Source organism: Nelumbo lutea, chromosome 5 (genome assembly GCF_056320005.1).
Source record: "Nelumbo lutea isolate HS-2025 chromosome 5, American lotus-T2T, whole genome shotgun sequence".
NCBI classification, from domain to species: Eukaryota; Viridiplantae; Streptophyta; class Magnoliopsida; order Proteales; family Nelumbonaceae; genus Nelumbo; species Nelumbo lutea.
The window spans coordinates 22,337,698-22,361,777 of record NC_142688.1 but is presented as its reverse complement, the minus strand read 5'-3'; the positions used below and the strand labels follow the sequence as shown (position 1 = coordinate 22,361,777).

The 24,080-nt window shown below is 38.0% G+C and overlaps 1 protein-coding gene across 1 annotated transcript; it reads right to left on the bottom strand.

Annotated features, from left to right (window-relative positions):
* Window positions 1-935: 935 nt before the first annotated feature.
* Window positions 936-22,977, bottom strand: LOC148850947 (HVA22-like protein k). The gene is made up of 8 exons (XM_088943855.1): window positions 22,510-22,977; window positions 21,321-21,379; window positions 20,893-20,990; window positions 14,257-14,308; window positions 8,796-8,859; window positions 8,172-8,267; window positions 1,358-1,430; window positions 936-1,264 (listed from the first exon to the last, which is right to left on the bottom strand). The coding sequence occupies exons 1-8, from the start codon at window positions 22,540-22,542 to the stop codon at window positions 1,155-1,157; spliced, it is 585 nt and encodes a 194-aa protein (XP_088799981.1). The 5' UTR covers window positions 22,543-22,977; the 3' UTR covers window positions 936-1,154.
* Window positions 22,978-24,080: the final 1,103 nt, after the last annotated feature.

Sequence of the window (24,080 nt, the reverse complement as noted above, 5' to 3'; positions counted from 1 at the left end):
AAGCCCATGCTGTCCAAGCCATCTTACTCAAATTTGTGGGCTAAATGGTGACACAAACACCAAACCCATCAATGATGCCTAATGAGATTGTTAAAGCGAACGATTGGATGATCAAGTGCAAGTGTACAACCACAAAGAATCCATGCAGTTACATGGTCATGGACAAACCATTTGGTAGGCTACCTTCTAAATTATTCAGATGAGATGGGCCCAGAAATGTAAAACAATGAGACAACGTACACCTTGGTACAACTTGAACCTATTCACCACCTAAATTCTCCTAAAGCTAAAATTGTTGCATGGAGCCTTTCACAAATTACAAGGCTGATTATTATGCCGCGATTTCTCTGGCGGTAAATAGTCAGTCTTAGGCCGAATTTGATTTGATATAAGAATTACATAAAAGTTTACTTCGACGTATCTGTCAAAGGGGCAGACAAATTGCTGATATTTGAGTAAAAAATCTTTCTTCCCCTTTTACTTTCGAATAAATGAAGCCAGGTATATAAAAAATGCAAGGCCAGAACTGCGGTCCATGCCAGAAACCGGTTGTAGTTTAATATTTTAAATTCTGCATCACAATTATATATTCATACTCTTTAGCATCTTCATGTTTGGGGTTTTTACCTACTCATACTTGAGGGCAATTCAAAGTATCCATACATATTGGCCCGTATCAATTGATACGTATTATACCAGGAATTTCCCAATATGCCCTTATAGGGGTTGTATCGGGTCAAACCATAGTTCAAAGGATAGCCGAGACTTAAACCGACCCCTCTGAACCGGTTTAAACAAAAAAAAAAAAAACATAAAAATAAGCACCAACATAGGCCAATACGCCTGTGTCGATATTTAGAACCTTGCCTGAGGGTTGTTAAACCAATATAACACAACCCAAACAAAGGCAACCTAACAACGGAACCTGCACCGCATTCAAAGCAAGCCAGGACTGAACTTTGCCATAGGATAACAAGTAATGCTGGACAAATAGATGTTATCTTGCTAGAGCAAATGGCATGGATATACAAAAGCTAGAAAGTGAGAAAACCTTTACATCTGTAGATTAATTTGTCAAAACGGACTCCTTGATTTGGCATTGGAGATGGAAACTTCAGTTATCTACGTCACCAGCGCAAGGAAAGGAGAATCAATCAATCGTTGTCTCCTGAGTCTGCATCTTGGATTTGTCCCGTGGGGCCCTCAATTGTGCTCTGACCTTGTGGCTCCACTGGGTTAACAATGCACTTCACCACTTGATTTGCTGAAACAAGAAATGTTGAATTTTCAGTCACCAAACAAGGCAATTTTCAAGTCTTAGAAACCACCAAATATCACAAGCTGGAATAATCCATACCTGATCCCATAAACTTTATGAGAAATGTCCTCATAAACTGGAATTCTGCTTGGTGTGCACTAAAGAATTTGGCCTACACCAGTTCAATAAATTTTTTTTTTTTTGAATTTGTATTTCATGTGTGAACTATGACAATCTAAACAAGTATATATAGAAATTGTAAAAAATAAAAGAATGAAAACAAGCTAATATCCACGAATTCTCAATTCAGATCTGTTTGCACTTTGCACAATACATTATCAATTTTTTTTGCAAGTAAAATGAAAATTTTATTAAAAAAAGGATTACAAGGAAGGTGACAAGAAATCCACAAAACATTCTCATCAGGGTCCAGAAATTAGGGGTGCCACTAGGACGGGCTTGGGTTCAGCTTTCCTTAAAATTTAAGTGCACCCAACCTGATGACCAAGGTCCAATGTGGTGCAAATTCTTCAGATACCCAATTTTCAACCCTATCTAGAATAGAAATCTTGAAGGTACATCCAGCATAAACTAATGAGGTCAGCTAGATGTTATCTGATGAACCATATCAAGCATCTCCGAGGTCAATAATTATTGCACAACGCTGTGGCCACAAGTCTACAACACTCCTTTCAGCATTACATGGAGGACCTATGGAGACTTTGTGACTTGATATACCTTATTAGTATAGTTACCTGTGTGATTTTACCTCTGGAATCTCTCTATTCATATTCGGAGGAGGGGCTCTGCAAGTCCTTACTCTTTGAGGTGGGGGTCATTAGATTATTCTTGCTCTTTTCTCTATTCGGCCAAGGGTGTTGACATGGTATCAAAGCAGGTTGCCCTCTGATCTATTTTCTCACTCTCTTGAACCTCACTAGAAGCAGTAAACATGTCGTATTAGGGCTGTCTTGATCAACCCTTTTCTGCTCTTTCTTCTTTGCGCAACCAGCAGGAGAGATTTCTTTAGATCTCTCTTGGGAGACATTGGTTTGAGGCCAAACTTCAGATCTGGTGTCGCCTAGACCTGATCTATTATTCCTACAAACAACATCTGATTTCATGAAGTTTTCGAAGAAGTTCTGATCTTCTTCTTGGGGCGACAACACTGTATAGTTTCCTTTTTTGGACTGCAACAACTTTGGACTTCAGATCTGGTGTTGCCTAGACTTGATCTATTTCACCTACAAACAGCATCTGATTTTGTTAAGTTTTCGAAGGAGTTCTGATCTTCTTCTTGGGGCAGCAGCACTGTATAGTTTCCATTTTTGGACTGCAACTCTTTTTTGGACTTCAGGCCTTCTACATCAGCCTGCGATTTAAGTTTTTCTCTCCAGATTGAAGGGTTCTCTCAAGCTCTCCTTAACCCTACACTCAGTTTCTGGTTTGCAGTTTTTAAGGACTGCCTCAATCAGCATAAGATACCTCCTTGTTCTTGAAGAAGACGCCTGATGTGTTGGTAAATCACAGATTTCTCTCAATCGGCTGACTCGATCAACCTATACCCTAGATTTGGTGTTGTCCTAGGGTTTTCTTGCCTCCCATTTATTTGATTCAGACTTCAGATTCATATTTGAACGGCCTTAGACTCAACAGTCTTAAAAACTTGCCTTGTTTGGACTATCATATTGAGTTCTTGATTGCTGAATTTGGTTGTCATCCTTGTGCCTGGACTGCTGTTCTCTTGCTAAAATGGCCTCCTATAGAGTCAATACTATTCCTTTAAAACTGGAAGGATCTACCTATGGAATTGACATTGCTATTGTATCAAATGGGAGTAAGAAATCTACTACTAGTGGCGATTCTTTTGTTAAAGGTGATTCTCTAGCATCTATGGTTGAGCAAAACATTCGACAACTGGTAACATTTGCTATTCCTTTTGCTCTTTCTGCCATTGGCCTCACCTAGTGAGTTTTTCGGTTATTGTGCTTCTCTTTCTCATATTTGGATCATTGACTTTGGAGCTACCAACCACATGACAGGAGCCTACCCTAACCAACCAAGTAACCTTACTAAAACCCATCACAAACATATTGTTACTGCCAATGGTGAAAAGTTAAACATCATTGGTAGTAGTGATTTGTCTCTTAAGCTTTCACCCACTGCATCTTTCCCTCTTACCAAGACCCTTCTTGTTCCTAATCTCACTACAAATTTGATTTCTGTTGGCCAATTAATTGATGAATGTAACATTCTCATCTTCTCTTAGGATGGATGTTTGGTTCAAGACTAAAACACTGGAAAGGTGAAAGGGAAGGGGCACAGGTTGGGCCGTCTATTTGTATTGAAGTTCGAGACGCATCAAACAGCAACATCATTAGTTTATTTCAGTTCCTCCACTTCTAGTTCCTTTTTGAGTCAAAAATAATGTTTGGGACTTATGGCATAAACGTCTGGGTCATTTACATTCTGAAAAATTAAAATTTTTGTTTGATTCAAGCCTTATTAAGAATAAAGTTCCTTCCTTGCACACCTTTGATATATCTTGTGTTTCTTGTTGCTTAAGTAAGAGTCGTACCTTACCATTTCCTCACATATCTGAGCATGCTACCTCTCCCTTCAAGCTTATACATAGTGGTGTCTGGATTGCTTCTGTCTCTTCTCGGCTTGGATACAAATATTTTGTGTTTTTCATTGATGATTGTACCAGGTACACACAGATATACTTCACCACAAGTCTGAGGTGTTCCCGACATTTAAGTTGTTTCATGCTATGGTGCGGGTTCGATTTCAATCACAAGTGAGTATTCTTCATTCGGATTCAGGAGGAGAATACACTGAAGGAGATTTTTTATCCTATTTGAAGGATCATGGACTACAAGTGCAACGATGTTGTCCAGATACTCCTTAGTAGAATGGTGTGGCCGAGTGCAAGAATGGACATACCCTTAGTGTTGTGAGGACATTATTGCAGGAGTCCCATACTCCACCTTCCTTTTGGGTAGAGGCGGCCGGTACAACTGTGTTTTTGATCAACTATATTCCTTCCTCAGTTCTTGGTAATATGTCTCCCTTTCAGAAGTTATTTGGTCGTTCTCCAGATTATCTATGCTTCATGTTTTTTGTTGTGTGTGCTTTGTTCATCTTCCCTCTCGTGAACATTCTAAATTGTTTACACAGTCTGTCATGTGTGCCTTTGTGGGTTACAATCCTGACCACAAAGGATTTCTTTGTTATGATCCCTCTATTTGTCGCATTCGTATATCACGTAATGTTGTTTTCCTTGAGCACATTTCATTTTTTGTTGGAATTGCTAGACTGTTTGCACCGTCTGTTTCTATTTTGCCAAACTTTGATTCACAGGATGCTCCACCTCCTTCTGCTGAGAAGGATTTTCTCGTCTTCTCTCGCAAGCAGTTACGTGCCCCAGCCCCTGCGCCTGCAACTCTCCCTCCTCCTGGTTCAGATCATCATCCTACCACTGCACCTATAAGTGATACCTCTACTTCAGACACTCTTCATACTTCTATTCCTCTTTGTCGTTCTACTCATATATCTAGACCTCCCGACCGCTATGGTTTTCCTTTAAACCATAGCTCTTTGTCTGTTGTCCTATCCTCCACAGATGTTCCTCGCTCCTACCAGGAAGCTAATAGTAGCCCTCATTGGAAGGAAGCCATGGATGCAGGGATTCATGCTTTACATGAGAATGACACTTGGGATCTTGTGCATGTTCCTCCAGATACATCCATTGTTGGGAGTCATTGGGTTTAAAACATTAAGCTAAAGTCTGATGGATCTCTTGATCGATACAAGGCACGATTGCCCAGGGATATAGTCAAGAGTATGGTATCGACTATGAAGAAACTTTTGCTCCTGTTGCAAAGATCACCACAGTCCGTGTTCTTTTAGCAATGTATGTTGCTCAATCTTGGACCATATGCTAGATTGATGTGAAGAATGCCTTTCTTCATGGTCAGTTGAAGGAGACGGTCTACATGAAGCCTCCTTCTAGATATTGTAGTGATCCTTCTTTAGTATGTCGCCTCAAAAAATCTCTATATAGTCTAAAACAAGCTCCCCGGGCATGGTTCGAATGCTTTTGCGATGTTGTAATTGCTGTTGGATATAGCCTGAGTTCTTCTTATCACTCTTTATTTGTTAGGCGACAACCTCAAGGTATTACCATTCTCCTACTATTACTTCATAATTCCTTTCACATGAAGGACTTGGGCCCTCTCACATATTTCCTGAGACTGGAAGTACATCGTAATGATTGAGGGTATTTTGTTTGTCAACAGAAGTATGCCTTTGACCTTGTGAAACTTGCTGGTCTTAATGATGAAAAGCATGTTGATACACCTAATGGAGCTAAATCTTAAGCTATCTAAATCTGAAGGTCCATTACTTCTTGATGTTACCTTATATCGCCAGCTTATGGGGTCCCTCATTTATCTCACTATGACTCGGCTTGATATTTCTCATGATGTTCAAGTTGTTAGTTAATTTGTTTCTACTCCGCGCCAGCCTCATATGACTGTTCATCACATCATTTGATATGTTAGCACAACTTCCCAGGGATTGTTCTCTTCCTGCTCTCCTATTCAGTTGAGAGCATATGCTGATGCAGATTGGGCTGGTTGTCCAGACACTCGTACGTCCACTTCTAGGTGGTGTGTTTTTATGGGTGATTCACTCATCTCTTGGAAGTGTAAGAAACAACAAACAGTCTCCAATTCTTCCACTGAAACAGAGTATAGGGCCATGTCTTCGGTTTGCAATGAGATTGTTTGGTTACAATCTCTCTTTATAGATCTTGGCATTCAGGTTCCTACTCCTATTCCTCTCTATGCAGACAATATGAGTGCTATCAAGATTGCATCTAACCCTGTCTTCCATGAGAGGTCAAGCACATCGAGGTGGATTGCCACTTTATCCGAGATATCTTCACTATTGGGTCTATATCACTTCCTCATGTAGCCTTGGACATGCAAATTGCTGATATTTTCACCAAAGTTATGACTAGAGTTCAACATCTCTTTCTTATAGACAAACTAATGCTTATGATGAGGCATCAGTTTGAGGGGGGGTGTTGAGACTCTGTAATTTGATGTACCTTATTAGTATAGTGCCTGTTGTATATTACTTTTACATCTTATTCTTCTTTTCTCTTTCAGCCCTATATGGGCATTCTTGTAATTGTACATATCTTTTAATATATAAGAGACTCTTTGAGGTGGGGGCCATTCATTCTTGACACCTCTAAGATTATTCTTGTTTTTTTCTCTATTCGTCCAAGAGTGCTGACAGGATCATGTAGTAGAAGAAAAGGAGAACAAATGGAAGGCTAAGACTAAGATCCTATGAAGTCTAACCAACAAGATCTCCAAGGAACCCATCAAATGTAGGGACGTAACTGGGTTGGATTCAGGTTGGATCAATTTGCACATTAGTTTAATTCAACTACGAGAACCCCTACCGGATTTGATTCAAAAAGCCAATTGAACCTAGGGGTGATGGACTGAATTTGACTTTCTATCGGATATTCAGATCTGATCTGAGTCCATTGCACTGCTTCAAAACCTTTGAAAAAGGAGGGGAAAAAAGAAAATTTAGATAATCTATACATAGAAAAAAGTTTACAATAATATATAATATTACTAATATATATAACCAAGGTTAACTTTATAACCTCTCTCTATATATGATAGGATTGGATGGGAGTACATCCGTATTCCATCTGTTACATGGGTATACTTTCCTAATCTGAGTCCAAAATAGTTGGACCGGATCTCACATTATCAAGCTAAGTTGACAGCCCTATAATCATATGGAGCCCTTTCCCTATAGCATAAGCCTTACTTTTCCACAATGGAGTAAATGGACCATAGTGTACACTAGTGCTTTAAAAGCGTAAGGCACAAAAAAGGCGCAAGGGCCATTTTTCACTTGAGGCACAAGGCACAAGGCGCAAGGCAAGGCGCGCGCCTTTTTGAGGCAAGGTGCACAATTTAAAAAAATGCAAAAAATTCAAAAAAAACAAAAAAAAATTATAGAACATAATATTACTAAAAATATTAACTTAAGTTTTAAAATAAATGTTTCAAAAAACCTATTATCTAAAATTAAAATACATAAATACAATATGTAAAGCATATTCAAATGAGAATTTAAAAATGAAATCAAACATATAAAACATTTTCAAGCATAAAAAACCCACAATCTCTTTTTTTCTCTCAAATGCATCAAGTAGCTAATGTGATATATTACATTCCTAATTCTACGAGCCGCCTTTGTCCACACCCCTCGAGGCAAGCCCAAACAAGTCCATGTTAGGGTCTTAAATTCTTAGATTTCACACAAAAAATAATAACTTTTATGGTTTAAATTTTCAAAAGGTGCACGCCTAGGTGCACCAGGCGTGTGCCTTTTGCATGGGCTGCGCCTAGGACCTGGGCGAGGCACCTACCCTAAAATGTGCCTCGCCTAGGCGCGCCTTTTAAATCACTGGTGTACACAATTTCTTACTAGTTAGGCACTTATGCGCCATTTGCAAGCTATGGGTTATAACACGCCCCAACCTGGGAACCTGTCCTCTGTATCAATGTCAATACAATGGTAATCTAACACAAGCATGGCATGTATAGGATCATCAACTGAAGCAAATCAAAGTACCTCCAAAGTCCATCCCCATTGGGTAAACCACAACAAAATACAAAGCAGCAATCAAGAATATCAGAAATAAAGATTATTACCCCAGGAAAAAAGCACCCACTTCAATGAATTCTATATTATCTTCTTTGCATCACATACATCATTAACATGAGCGCACACCTTGGTAACATCAGAATTTCGTTGCCAAGTAAAATTCCAGATGTTTCAATTAATTTGAAAAAAGATTCTAGAGATTTACCATTTCTCCATATGTAAAATCCACTACATAATCAAATATAGCCTGACGTCTCAAGAGGAATGGACGTAGATGGTTTGCATACAAATGCCTTGCCCCCTGATAAACAGCATGCAATAGATGAGGAGTAAGAGCAGAAACCGTAGGAGTAGCATATTACATGAATTATACAGAAATTCAGACATAACCAAGGGGTACATAAGGTAAGACTGTAAGTACAGAGGATCTATACAATAACAGAAGTGCAGGAATTTGAAATGGGGAGCCAAACATTGCTGTCTCAATAAGCATTAAGCGACTAGAAATAGAAATGAGAATAACCCAAAATACAAAATTTTGCTTTTCAGAATTTTTTTTACTGTTTCTTTTTTCCTCTGTAACGACTTTTATACTCGAAAGATTTTGAGGCTAAAGTAGCTTACAATATTTACCATGACCAATCCATTCCCAAGTCATATGTATGCATTTAAACATACACATCAAAGCAAGTGTTAATAGCTAACTTATGAACTTGATCTTTTCAAGGATCAACAGCATACTAGATAAATTGACTATTACAGATTCAGAAATAACTATCAACTAATAATTCTTGCAAAAAATCTGGCAAACCTATTATCTTATGCTTACATTGGAATATGGTAATTGAAGCCAAACAAGAAATGCAAACTTCATGTGGTAGTACAATGGAAACCTGAAAAAACAAAAGAGGCTAGGTTTAAAACCTTATAAAATACAGATGAGTAGCAAAATTGAATCAAAAGGTTGAGTTCTGAACATATAACAAGTAGTTAGGATGATTTTGTAGCAATATCTCATCAAAAAGAATACAATATGCATAAAGTGGGCATTGATTGAAGTGGATATTTATACATCCAAACATGCCATAATAACCACTTCTTCTAAAGTCATGCAATTGGATAATAAACATCCAAAGGAGTTTTTTATACATAAATGTGTATGCAACAAAACATATATAATTGAAGGGTTGCTACAATATTTATTCTGAAACAAGCACACAACACATTTTAGCAAGGAATCACAATAAAAAGTTAAACATCTGTCTAGATAAAACTTTAGTAAACAGTACTTGTGTTTAAGCCCAACAGTTTTCACATTTGAACTTAAAAAAAAACATGATAATTAGTCTATCAATGTCGCATCGTACAGACCATACATGGCCTTTTAGGGCAGGTTTTCTGCCTTGATACCATGGTACTCTTATGTTGGTAGTCAAAAATGTTCAATTGGGGTTTCCCCCATAAAAATGAAACCAGATTTCTATCCTTGTTACAAACTAAATAGTTGTAATTTAAAAATCATGTCAAAGTATTTCGAAGAGCAAATAAGCCACCAAATAACATAGTGACTCAATACATGATTCCACAAGTTTGGCTCCCAACCATTGCAGTAAGTATACAAGATACTTAAGACTTGAATATGTGGTTTTTTTTTAAGATAAATAAAGAAAAAAATTATTAACTGAGAAGAGAGCGAAGAATACAACTGGTGATAAGAAATCACCGGAAATGGAACAAACAAAAAAACACCTACTCATGCAGAAATCAAAATAGCCCACTACAAACCCAATCCCCAACAAAACTGGAAATGCCCCACACCACATCCATACAACCAAAAAAGATCACAAACAAACCCCAGGCTTGACCCCCAGCTCACCCACTATCTGAGCATCTCACACCCAATCCCCAACAAGACTTGAATATGTGTTTCTCTGAATGCAAATGACCACTCATGCAATTACCACACAATCACTTGACCATGCAAGAGTCATGTTATGGATTTTGGACCAGCTGTTTTTTATGATTCTTTCATTTTGGCAAGCTATTTTCTCATTTTTCTAGATTGCATTTGTAACATAAAGGCTGCAGTGGAACACAACAACTAGAGCAATGGTGCCAAGCCACCCTAGTTGTCACAGAGATGTCCTATAAATCCTTTGACCCTAGCAGTCAAAATATCTTATCCTTGGAAATTATTGAATTATTATTTAATATGAATCATTGAGGCAAGGTAAAGATCGAGGAATGAAATAGTATCATGAAATGGGATAAAGAGCAGAAATCAAGGTAATAATGGGATTGCAAAGGCTTTTGACATGGAATGCAAGAAACTAACAAGAGGAATTAAAGAGGCTTTACATGCATAGGGATCTCTTGTTGACAGTGGCCCAGGTGTACAGGTATTCTTAGGCTGTAACAGGTTCTTGTGCCATTTGTCTGGTTGAAGATTTACCTAGGTATGCTTTTTAGGCATAACCCAGCTCATACTGGATGGGTATGCTTCCATCCTAGATGAGCATTTACTCATTGGCAATGAATGTATAGAGTTCAGGAGGAAGAAGGAAAAAAGGTTGGTGTGTAAGTTGGACTTGGAAAAGGCTTATGATATGGTGGATTGGTTTTTTTTTACTAGTTCTCAATCGTAGGATGAGTGAAGGGGTGCATTTCTTCGTGTCATTTTTCTATTTTGGTGAATGGAGTAGTTAAGGATTTCTTTCTAGCTAAAAGGGGCCAAGGAGACCCTTTGCCACCCTTCCTTTTTTACTTTAGTAGTTGATGTATTGAGTGAATAATTTTAAGGGTAGATGCTAACAATTTGATTAGAGGGTGGAGGGTTGGGATGGAGGAGGTGGTGGTGGTCACACATTTACAGTTTCCAAATGATATCATACTTTTTTGTGAGGGGGAAGTGGAAGAGCTCTTGAACTTAAAAAGATTAATGCACCATTTTGAGAAGATCTTCTTTATTAAAGTAAATCAGGGAAAGAGTTGTGTGGCAGGACTGAGTTTAGGGAGGGAAGAGGTGGATATTCTAGCTAGAGTGACTGTTAGTATACATGGATTGGCAGACAATGGCTAGGATGTGGGTCTCGACCCTAGGGCTTCTCGGTGTTTTCCCTAGAAAGCCTACATGGTATTTTGCCTTCCTTTCTTCCTTTTTTCAAATATGATGCATGTGCTAGAAACAAAGTTTTGTTTTTGAAAGATGCTTGGGTCGATGAATTGTCCTTAAAAGATAGGTTCCCTACTATTTATTCCCTTTCACATAACTAAAGAAAGGTAACATCCTCGGTTTTTATTGACAACTCTTGGGATCTGGGCTTGAGGAGAGGGCTAAGGGAGTTGGAAATGGGGCTGGTTGATGTACTCATTGGTCTTTTAGGGATGATCTACTTAAATCAATCTTGCTTAGATAGTTGAAATTAGGAAACCTTCTTATTCTGGTTATTTCACTTGCTATTCTTTCCATAACAAAAGAAAAGTAATACCCTCAGTTTTTACTGATAATTCTTGGGATCTGGGCTTGAGGAGAGGGCTAAGGGAGTTAGAAATGGGGCTGGTTGATGTACTCATTGCTCTTTTAGGGATGGTCTACTTAGATCAATCATATGCTTGGATAGTAGAAATTTGGAAACCTTGTTCTGGTTATTTCACTTGTTCTTCTTTCTATAACATCCTCCTTCGGTCCTATAATACTGTAGGGAACTTTCCAACAAGGGAGGTATAGTGCAGCCCTGTACTGATAAAAATTCGAGCTTTTGCTAGGAGGTGATACTTCAAAAAATCAACACCTTGGATTTGCTACAAATAAAAAGGCCAAATCACTGCCTTTCACCCCATGTTTGTAGTCTCTACTTGGGTTTTGGTAAGACAATCACACACCTAGTAATCCCCTATCCTTTTATGCCATTTATTTGGTCTTGGTTCTCTTCTCTCTTTGGTTGCAAGTGGAATCCTCCCCGGGAATGTGGCAAGACTCGTTGACCCAATTTTTTTCAGGCAACCAAAGAAGCGTGGAATTATGTAGAAAGCTACAAGAGCATCTGTGCTTTGGGCAGTCTGGGAGGAAAGAAACAACGAATTTTTAGAAGTGTGTCTAGATCAAAGGAGGAAGTTGTAGAAAGAATAATTATTAGGGTTATTCACTGGTCAAAGATAATTGAGTTGTTTTCAACCTTCTCAGCTGAAGATATATAAAGGAACTAGGGTTTTGTGGCAACTACAACTTCTTTCAAGCCAATTGTACAGGAGCAATGGTCCCCACCAATACAACAAAGGGTGAAGTTGAACATTGATGGTAGCTCTATAGGCAATCTGAGCCCTCCAGGTATCGGGGGTATTCAGAGATGGAAAAGGCAAAATTGCATTGTATTCTGGACCAATAGGAGAGGGAAACTCTTTGAGAGCGGAGGTCATGGCTTTGCTCCAAGGTGTAATATATGCCAAACGGTAGGGGCTACACCAAACTGAAATAGAAGGGTATTCTAAACTTTCTAAGTTGGTAATAGGTTGGAATGCAGTTAGGTTGTTTGGGCGCTTAGGCACATAGACAATTGATAAGAGAAACTCTTAGCTTTAACAAGGGAGATTGGTGCTTGCTTCAAGTGGACAAGAAGATCAACTAATGGATTAGAGGATACCTTAGCCAAACAAGGACTGTTAGGGACATTTTGGGTAGTATTGTAATTTGAGTTGTTTTTTGGATCAACACCCAACACTTGGGTTTGACAGTTGAACCCTAAAAAGGTCTTGAATGAAGTTACCGTTTCCAATAAAAAAAAACCAAGCTCATTGAGGTATTTTTCACAGAATAGATAGAGATGGATACTAAGAACTAAGGGTTTGTTCAGTTCTGTGGTTGGAAAAGGTGTGGCTCATCTCAGAAAACACCACACTAGCATGGTAAAGAACCATGGTTCTAGAATACACCATGCGTTCTGTATGCTGTTGCGTGGTGTGTTGTGGGATTAGCCACAATAAATAATATGTTCTACACTGCAGTGAGAAGCCGGGAATCAAAGATAAACACAGAGGAGGGGTGTGGCACATTTGAGAACACGAGAAATTAGTGTGGTTGGACTGGCACGAGATTTTGTGTTCCAGGACCAGCTGCAACTCATTCTGGAACAAGATACACCCCTGAAAGAACGCATTTTGCCATGGCTCATTCCAGAATGGGCTGAAACACATTAAAACCATGTTCTGAACACCTCCTAAAACAAGCACATCTATCACTAACATGCACAAAAGTAGTTACAATTAAAAATTCAAGAGGAAAAACATACAGAAAAAAAAAGGGGTTCAACAGGGTAAAAAGGACAATAAAATATTTTCTGGATGTGCATCTAAAGATATATAAGTTAACATAAACAATGTCATAATAAATAAATGTTAAACCGACAAACATTTTAGTTCCAAGAAATGAACCAAAAAGCAAGGGGTTAGCCCAAGGCATGAGGAGAGTACCTCAATAAAGTGAGGTGCCACTATTGAAAAATTCAAAAGAAAACACAATATTAAAAAAAAAAAAAAAAAAAAAGCTATTAGCTCAATTAGTTAAACCATCTTGTTATTAAACTATAAAACCAACATAGACTAATAAACTGTAAACAAATAACAGAAACAACCTACAGCATGGTAAATTACCTATTGAATATCAAAATCAAGATTACTTAATCAAAACATAGCAACAAGTGAGGTGAGACAAATAACAACAAGAACAAAACAATATTAATAATAAAGATGGGAATATAGCCGAAGCACCCCCTCTTATGAAACACAGACAACCTACCACAAATCCCCCCTGCACCCGTAGACAAAAAAACAAAGAAACAAAAACAAAGTCATCTCATCACCAGAAGCAGACAAGACTAAATTGAATTTTGATGACTGCTATGTTAGGGTAGAAGGCCAACTGAGATGGTGGGGTATTCTTCATGGATTATTGAAGAAATCATCAAAACTATGGGAGGTTTGCAGACATCCACTAGGGTGTCTTGGCAATATATTCTGAAATCCAACGACTTGGCAATACATTCAGCAGCATGCCTTTCTGGATACAGGAAAACAGAATGCTAGTCATAAAGTAAATAGCTGAAGATATATAGTCACCCAACCAAATGGAATACGAGAAGCAGACAAGTGAAAAGCTTTTTTAGAAGAGCTTGTGGACCATTGCCCTAATATAAAATCCCCATTTATTACTATGAAAAGGTACATTTAAACATACAAATTTCACATTTTGAAAAGTCCAGAAATTTATAGCAAGACAAAGGGGTGAAGGACTGTACCAGGAAATAATTTTGTCTGCAAAAATTTCTGCAAGGCTGAAAGATCCATAAGCTGCAATGTTGGAGATAATAATCAATATTTGCCATCACAAGATGCGGGAAAATATGGTTAAGAAATTAAATAGCACGTGTGCTTGAATATTCAATCAGACAAAATTGATAATGCTGTAAACATATAATATTTAGATCAATAATGTCTAGCACATTGGTGTCAAACATGAAACTAACCAAATATGAGTAATACTAATACTGCATGGACACTTTTAGATGTACTCTATACATTAATACTTATAAAATAACCAAAATGGAATGTTTTGACAGATTTTTTTTGAAGAAGGATAACAAGATGTTATATTAAAAGTAAAAAGAGGAGTACAAAAGCCCTTTATAGACTGGGGCAGAGAAGCGTTGCTATACAAATGATCTCTCGAAGATCCAGATTTAGCCAAAGAATCAGCAACTGAATTGAGCTCCCTAGGGATCCAATGAGAAACGGCTGACATAGCAGAAGCCAGGTCTCTAGCTTTGCTAAGGAAGTAATGTTTTGACAGATTAAACTATAAAAGAATATGTTCATGTTAGAAGTTTAACTAAATTTGGCAAGACATAAGTTCTGCCATATCTCTGCTTCTTATATCTATGTCTATGTTCATGTTTGTATTGGACTTTTTACAAAAAAAAATAATAATAATAAAGTTTAACGAATTTGCAAAATCAGATATGTTTTGAAACATATGACGAAAACAGTGGACAGGACAACAAATAAGGGAACCAGCTAAAACGATAAAAGGGTTAGAGACACTGGGTGATCCACTGCAGCTCCTCCAAGGGACTCCATCAAATGATGCAGCTACATGTCATGATTTTGTGCTTTCTGTAGATCAGAACAAAGCTCTTAACAATTGGGAAGCGGCTTTGACTGGGAATACCAGAGGCTCTATTAATCTGGCCAGCACTCACACTGTCACACACAGGCTTACATAGACGTCTTTGCAGGTTGGAATGTGACAAGTAGCTTCTTTTTCCCCATCAAGTGTTCCAATATTGGACAAGGACCATCCACCTCTACTAGCTTGTTGCTTGCGAACCAAGACTTCCATGAGGAAGACAATGTATGGTAACTTAAAGAATAGACAATTCATCTATTCTAAGAAGGGTCGATTTGGTCAAAAAATTGCTTTATGTCCTGCTCACTGTTTTCACAATATGTTTTAAATTGTATCCGGTTTTGTAAATTCATCAAACTTTATTAATTTTTTTTGTAAAAAGCCCATTTGTATTTGGGCATCATAGTCACCAATCAAGAGAGGCCGTCCAGGGTTTCATTAATTTGGAAAAGGTACCTTTTGTTTTGTTTTTTGAGAAAAGCTAACTATCATATTAAAAAAAAAAAGAAAGAAATACAAAGAGGATATACAAGAAAAGAAGGGCCTTCATACCATTCAAGACATATTTAAGCTATTAGCACTAATAAAAAATCTCTCCAGACCCGATTTAGATAAGAAATTCACCATTTGATTCAGATCACTCAAAATCCATCTTTAACAGCAACCAAGGGAAACAGAAAGATAACCAATTTCATGCAGGAATTAAGCCAGCTTCCAGGGACCTGTCCCAAAATTGATTGCCCAGCCAATCACAATCCTTGAATCCCCCTCCACAAGCAAGGAACTAGAGAGAAGGTCTTTGGCAAATCTGACCCTCAAGAAGTGCTCGAACTTCAGTTTTAGATGAACCCTTGCTGTGGCAGGACCACTAAAAGCCAAAATCAGATTGCCATCAGCTCCCAAGATATCCCCCCCCCCAAAAAAAAAGGAAAAGAAAAATCCAGCCTTAACCTCACCAGTATTTCTCAAACTGCAAGATGAAAGCAGTAGAGGGTCTTGGGGCTAAGTAGAGAGTGGGTTGAAGAGTCAAAGGGGAAGACGTTAGGATTTCTGTAAGATTTCTATTAAGATAAACATAGCTGATTCCAGGAAAACTCTTATCTGTCAACATCCACTAGTTAGCCAAAGAAAGGATATGCCTTCTAAGGTCTAACAAGGAACTGCTTTAATTTTCAAAAATTCCTCTATTGTATTCTTCCAAAATGTCCCACATTATTGCATGAATTATTGATTTCCGGTAGATCCTTCCCCTTTTCCCATTTTACTTCCTTTCCTCTAGTGGATGAAATCATAAATGGTGTTTGGAGGATGCTAAGAGAGGCCTCAGGAAAGAAGGCTCTCTTTCCCCTTTCCTTTTCACCTTAGTAGTTGACCTGTTGAGTGAACTGATTTCCAAAGTTGATGTGGACAACTTGATTAAAGGCTGGAGAGTTGGGAGGAAGGAAGTGGTGGTTACACATTTTCAATTTGCAAATGGCCTCACCTTGTTTTGTCATGGGGAAAGGGAAGAACTAGTGAACTTGAAGAGATTGGTGACACTTTTTGAGAGAATTTTTAGCCTCAAAGTAAACCCAGGCAAGAGTTGTGAGACCGGGTTAAACAGGAGAGAGAAGTAGAAAACCTTGCTAGTCTCTTAGGTTGTGAGGTAGGGGAGTGACTGTTATAATATTTAGGTCTACATTTGAGAGGGAACCCAAATTTTGAGAGCTTTCAGTACCCATCAGAAAGATTTTCTAAGAGCTTGCTGGTTGGAAGAGAAAATACATTTCTTTGGGTGGGAGAATTACTTTAATTAAGACAACACTAGCCAACTTGCCGGTGTTACTTCCTTCAACCTTCAAAGTTCTTGTTAAAGTGGCCAACCAATTGAAAAAGATTATGAGGGACTCTCTTTGGGAATCGGGAGATACAAAGAAAGATCATTTGGTAAAGTGGGAGGTAGCTTCAAGGAGTAGGGATAATGGGGGACTAGATATAGGCAAAATCAAACTTAGGAATTTAGCTTTGCTAGGGAAATGGATGTGGAGGTTGCCTTTGGAGAAGTACAGACTATGGCACAAAGTAATTGTGAACATCCATGGATTGGCAGATAATGGGTGGGCTGTTAGTCTTGACCCTAGGGAATTTGAAATGGGGATGGTAGATGAACTTATTTCTCTTATAGGTTCGGTATTTCTAGATCAATCTTGCTTAGACAATAGGATTTGGCCGCCTTCTCTTTCTGGTTACTTCACTTGTTCTTCCTTTTACAATACTCTCCTTTAGTCTTCTAACTTGGAAGGACAGAATTTCCCAACAAAGGAAGCTTAGTGTAGCTCTATACCTCCAAAAGTGGGGGCCTTTTGCTGGGACGTGGTGCTCCAAAAAATCAACACCTTGGATGTGCCTCAAAGAAGAAGGCCAAACTAGTGCCTTTCACCCCATGTTTGTAGTCTTTGCTTGGGATGTGGTGAGACAGGTAGATACACTTATTAATCTCTTGTCCCTTTGTAAAACAAGGGGACAAGAGGTTAGTAGGGATCATTGTTTCCGGACTTAGTTGTAAAGGTGAAAAACCAAATTTGAAAGTTGACATGTCAAGTTTAGTGGGGTAGCCAAGTCTACTCAGAATCTGTAATCATAATTTTCTTCATGTTAATGAAGTTTTCTTTCACTAATCAAAAAAAATCTCTTGTCCCTTTGTGCCTTTTATTTGGAATTGGTTCTCTTCTCTCTTTGGCTGCAAGTGGGACCCTTCCCTAGATGTGGTGGGCCTATTTCATAGTTGTCAAGGCAACACTTAGGCGTTTAGGTGCTTTTTGGGGCTCACCACACCAAAACGCCATGACATTTATATATAAATTCTTCAAGTTTCTTATATTTTTATATTTTGAGCTTATAATATTAAGATAAGATACACTGAATAATTTTTTTATTTCTTTCATAAAATAATATATTTTTATTAGTTTTCGATGATAGCCATTCGAAGATTAAAGAAACGAGGATAACTGTTTGAAGTCTTTGAAGAAACAAGGAAAATCAATAATCATACAAGGTATGATCCACCCTGGAGAAAAAACAAGGGCTCTGCCCCTTCTTTTTCTTTTTCTGTTTTTTTTTCGGGGGGGGGACAAAAACAGGGGCTCCACCCCTTCTTCTTTTTCATTTCCTGGAACAAAAATAGGGGCTATGCCCCTTCTTTTTCTTATTTTGGAACAAAAATAGGGGGTCCACCCTTTCGTCTTTTTCTTTTTTTTTTTTTGGAACAAAAAACAAGGGCTCTGGCCCTTTTCATCTGGAATAAAAGTAGAGGCTTGGTTCCACACCTGGAACAAAAACAAGGTCTCCACTCCTTTTTATTTTTTGGAACAAAAATAGGACAAAGCCCCTTCTTTTTCTTCTTCTACAACAAAAATAGGGGCTCCACCCTTTCTTCTGTGGAAGAACTACTGAAGGGTAGTTTTGTAATTCTACCATTCTGTACTTTATTTTTTCTTTCTTGTACTATAATAGGCGTGTACTTTAGTGTACAGACCCTTTTTATTCTCTTTGTAAGGACAGTCTTGTCTATTCACATAAGTTTAATATAAATACATCTTTTCTGGGTTGGTTCAACCAGACTGATCAACCCTAACAAATCTGGACTTTTGTCTTTCTCTCTGCTCTCTCTCTCTTTCTCGAGCTGACATCTTCTTCATCATTTCTAAGGATTTTATTCATGCTTTCTTTTTTCTATGACAAAAACAGGAGTATGACCCTTCTTTTACTAATATTTCTATGACAAAAACAGGGGCCCAGCCCCTTATTGTTCAGTCCTTTTTTGAACATTAAGTGACGCCTAGGCGACTAGGTGACTAAGCGCTCTCTTGTCGCCTAGGTTCACCTTGGTGCCTTGAAAGGCCTCTTTGATCTAAGTTTCTTTAGGCAAACGAAGAGGGGTAAAGCAATGTGGAGAGCTACAAGAGCAGTTGCCCTTTAGTCAAATTGGGAAGAAAATCATGGAAGTCTTCCCTTTATTGAGTAATGGTCTTTCGGTAAAGTTGGGGAATGGCTGGAGGATTAGGTTCTGGAAGGATGTGTGGTGCACTAATAGACCCCTTGTCGAGGTGTTCCCTCGGCTGTTCCAAATGGAAGAAAACCAAGAAGCCTTGGTTGCTGACTGCTATGAGATTAGAGACAACACTTGTCTTTGGGGCCCCTCTTTCAGAAGACACTTCCAGGACTGGGAACTAGATCAAGTCTCAGGGCTGTTGGAGATGTTATCTACTCAGTCTCTGGACTTATCAGAAGAAGATTCTTGAATTTGGTCTTGGAGCAAAGATGGTCTGTTTTCTGTTACTTCGTTTGCCAAGATCCTTTCAACTGATCAAGGTGCTGACTTCCCTGCTGATAAAGTCTGGAAGCAGACTGTCCCTTCAAAGCTTAATGCTTTTATCTGGGCTGTGGCTCTGGATAAGTGCCTTACCAAGAAGAATTTGGAGAGGAGAGGTATGCAGCTGCAGGATTATTCTTACGTGTTATGTAACCAAGGGGAGGAGGACAGCAGCCACCTATTTCTGCACTGTCCTATCTCCAGTAAAATCTGGAACCACTTCTCCTCTAGGCAGCTATCTTGGGCCATGCCTGCAACTGTTCTGGATCTCCTGTGGTGCTGGGGCCAGAAAGGCTTATCTAAGTTAGGAAAAAGTGTCTGCTCTCAATTCCTGTGGCTGTAATTAGCACCATTTGGGCTGAAAGAAACAAAAGAATTTTCCATGATAAGCACAACACTGTGGATCAACTGTTGTCCTGTACTGTTGGTGTTGGAAAACTAATCTCTTGGAATGCTGTAGCTTTAGGGGTTCAACCAAGGGTTTTGGGAGCCCAGCTGGTTGCTGGCAGTTTCTGACTGTAACATTTTCTGGCTTCTTAGTCCCCAGATTTATGGTTTTGGGGCCTCTTCTATTCTGTAATCTGGTTCTGTTCTGATAAAATTTACTTATCCTTCTTCAAAAAAAATCTAAGGAATAAGTCATTGATGGAATAACCATTAAAGTTATTCATTGGATGAAAATATCAGAGACTTTCGGGGACTTCTCAGTTGATGACATACTAAGAAGTTGGAATGCAGTGGCAACTTCTATTTCCTTGAAGGTTGGAGCCCAGGATATATGGACTCCTACAATCTAAAAGGTGAAGTTGAATTTTGGCGGGGGCTCTTTAGGCAACCTGGGCCCTTCTGGAATAGGTGGAGTTCTGAGACATGAGGAGGGCAAACTAATTGCTATGTTTCCAGGGCCAATAGGAGTGGGTGATACACTGAGAACGGAGGTGATGATTTTACTTCAACGTTTTAAGGTTGACTAAGCAGATGACTCTTCACCAAATTGAGGTAGAAGGGGATTCTAAGCTACTAATTCGTTGGATGTAGTCACAAAGGTTAGGGCTTTGGGTCTATAGACAGCTCATGAGGAAAATAAATTGTTTAGCAAGGGAGATAGGGGTCCCTTTCAATTGGGTCCAAAGGTTAGCTAATGGACTAGCTGATATGTTGGCAAAGCAAGGGGCTTTCAGGGAGAACTTGTTTTCAGTTTTCGGCAGTACTGTAACTTAAAGACTTTTTTTTGAGGTCAGCACCCTTGTGTTTGGGTGATTGACAGTTGTAATATTTTTGTTAAATTAATTCAATAAAAGTCACGGTTTCCTATCAAAAAAAAAAGAAGCAAGTGGTAAGAGTACATACCAAAAGGTGATCATAAATTCTAAACTTAAGTACCAACCGTATACTAACCTGCCCAGTATAATAGCCACCTCTGTTGCTCATTCTGATCTTTCTTCTCAATAGCCTTGAATGTAGAGTATACAGGTAAAACAACACCCACAGAACAGCTGCACAAGCCAACAATTTATTACAATACTTCATAAAATGGATTTTGGACATAAGAAAAAAATGCCAACCTATGTATGTATTATTTCAGAAAGACGAATAGAATATCCAGAAAGTATTTTGATCTATCATGCCAAAAACATGTTTTATCTGGATACAAATCCAATGTACCAAAACTAGCATTCATCCATTCCATTGATCCATAGCCTTAGACCTTATTGAATGTCGTTTCTATGTGCTTCAGTGCTTAAAAGGTGCAAAATGAATCAGAAAACACATAAATAAAGATACGGAATTCAACCTTTATAATAAGTGTGAATCTAGAAACTTACCAAGCCGTTCTGATGACAACATTAGAACTCAGTGGGCAAAGGAGCAACCGCAACCCAACCTGCATTGGTAAGAAAGCATCATTACCATTGAACTTAATTTCAGGTATGTAGCAAATTAGCAGGAGAAAAAGGATCCTAATTTTGTTTCTACAGAAATAAATAATTGATAACCTAAGAGATGTATTAGCCATTGTTGTTATTTCCTGTTTTCTCTGTGGCAGTCATCACTGAGGATGAATTTCCACCACAAAATGCCAAAGTCTATTTGCCATTGAATCTTTCATTTCAAATTCTGGAAATCGTCAGCCGCCATGAGAGAAATGTTTCCAATACCTAGAAACAAAATGTCAAAGTCTATTTCCTGTTTTGCTTATTATTTGCTACTTTGCTTACCTATTGCTGGTGTACTATATCAGACTACAACTGAAAATGAAAACTTAGAGCAAAGAATTATGGGTTTTCATACTGTGATAATACTATAATAGTGAAAAGGCATTAATTACATGGGACCGATTCTCTTGAGAAAACTACCTCAAGGATATCAGAAATCCAAATTAAAACACGATTAGTGTTTACATTATTGTTGTGACAATATTAAGTTACATCGGTAATATAGTTAGAAACTCTTTGTTACTAAACAATATTCAGTTTCGGTTCCAAGCTAGACCGATATTCCACCCAGATAATCTTTGAGACCAATACAATTAAAAACCAAAAACGCATACAGAGATACAACCTTGCTCGTGACAGCACGCCCAAACACGTATTAAATGAGAATAATTTAAGTATCGAAGATATTTTACCGAAAAAGCTTGAAAGAAAACGATACGAGTTCAATAACTAAACCAGAAATGAATATCAAATTCAATCAAGTAATCATTAACAATAATCACCATAAGTTCATAACCAAATAAATCCACCAAACAAGACTAGACATAATTGAAATAATCAACAAACAGTATTTAAACTAAGCAATTCAACAATCAATGTGGCAGGGAGAGGAAAAAAAAGCATACAGATTAATTGTATTAGATGGTAATGGGTAGGAAAGATTAAAAAAAAGAAGAAGTAAAGATCAGAATTCAAACCCTCAAGGAAAAAAAAAAAAAAAGAGAGAAACAAGGAGGAAAGGAAAATTAAAAATAGAAAAAAAAAAAAAGAAAGAAGACTGATCCTCAGAATTTTCTACCTCGCTTGGAATGCTAGAACCGAGAAAAGCCATTCGATGAATTTGCAGATAAAACTCGAGAAAACCTGGACTGAGAGGTCCTTCACATGCTAGCAATGGTTTGCTGTTCAGAAACCCTGTTCAGTATTTATGTACAGGTGTACCCTCCCCCTCTAATCCTCTTTTGAGTTTTGATGTTTCCGCTTTGCTTTCTCCGGGTTCTTCGTCTCTCTCTCTCTTTGAACCGAAGGAGGTAAACCAATTTGGAAGAAAGGATTTAAAAAAGTGGCAGGAGATTTATATCCATGCTTCAAAAATATACCGAACGCTCAAGAGCTTGCTGAATCTCCTCCGCACATCTGGTGCTTGTGCCTCGCATCATGATTCACAAATTCTCGATTCGCAAGTAGTGGTGAGCAAGAAAAAACTGAAAAAAATAACTGAAAAATCGAACCGAACCGGAAAACCGACTGAAATTAACCAAAAATCTGGTTAACCGAATCCATTGGTTCGGTTTTGATTCAGTATTTTAAAATATAGAAGGTATTCGTTCGGTTTTGATTAACCAGTATAGAAAACTGGTGGTTAACCGGATCCATCGGTATACATATAATTCTATATATTTTAGGTATATTTATATATATTATATATATTTTATATTTTCTATATTTTTAAATTAATAAATATGTATCATATATAAATATATTTTTATAATATATTATTTATTATTTAAAATATAATATTATATATTTCTTATTTTTTATTATATCTTTATATATTTTTATAATATACATTATAAATATAAACAAAAAACAAAAAAACTAACAAACCAAACCGGTTAACCAATCGGCTTCCGTTTGGTTTTTGTTACCGATTTTCCAGAAACCGGTGATACTAGCTCAATTCCAAAATTAAGCCCAATCGAACTATGAACAACCCCTATTTGCAAGGTGCCAATTACATAATCACTAAGGTTCCATCTGGGATGTGCCTGTGAGGTGTATTGTGTGCGGAGCAGATCCCATTGTAGCAAAGACTTATACCCGTTTGGGAGGAATTTCGGGAATTGGATTTTGAGTTTTTGAGCTGCCCCCCAACCCCCACCACACAGGTCTGAAGCTTCATTTGCTATTCGATGATTTTTGGCATGGTTTTTAAAAATGAATTGGTGACCGAATCGGTCAAGGGTCCAATTACCGATTTGAATGGTCTAATAGTTCAATTCAAACGGCCAGCCCGTTCTGATAAAAAATTAAAAAAACAGAAAATTGTCAAAACCGTTCGAACGGTTAACCAGCTGGTTCAGCCGATTATTGAGCAAAATCAACAGTTTTCGGGGAAAAAGCGGGTTTGGGAGAAAACAGACCAGTTCCTGGTTTTTCCGGTCCGATCCGATTTTGAAAGCCATGATTTTTTGTTTCATTTGTACCATTTGCCATGTAAGTCGGTTTTTTAGATAGCGGCTTTGAATGTGTCTGGTACTGATTCTCATGGGTATATTATTTTTGCATTTGAGTTATTATTCAATGTGATGTTGGATATAATGTCATCTTCAAACAATTGTAATTAGCTAGAAATTACCAAATCACCAA

Excerpts from the sequence above, each read along its gene's own strand:
- LOC148850947 (XM_088943855.1), bottom strand. The coding sequence starts at position 22,542 with ATGGCTTTTCTCGGTTCTAGCATTCCAAGCGAG. Across the intron at positions 1,431-8,171 it reads ATTTTACATATGGAGAAATG|GCCAAATTCTTTAGTGCACA; the intron begins GTAAATCTCTAG and ends GAACTGGTGTAG. Across the intron at positions 1,265-1,357 it reads CATAAAGTTTATGGGATCAG|CAAATCAAGTGGTGAAGTGC; the intron begins GTATGGATTATT and ends TTCTTGTTTCAG.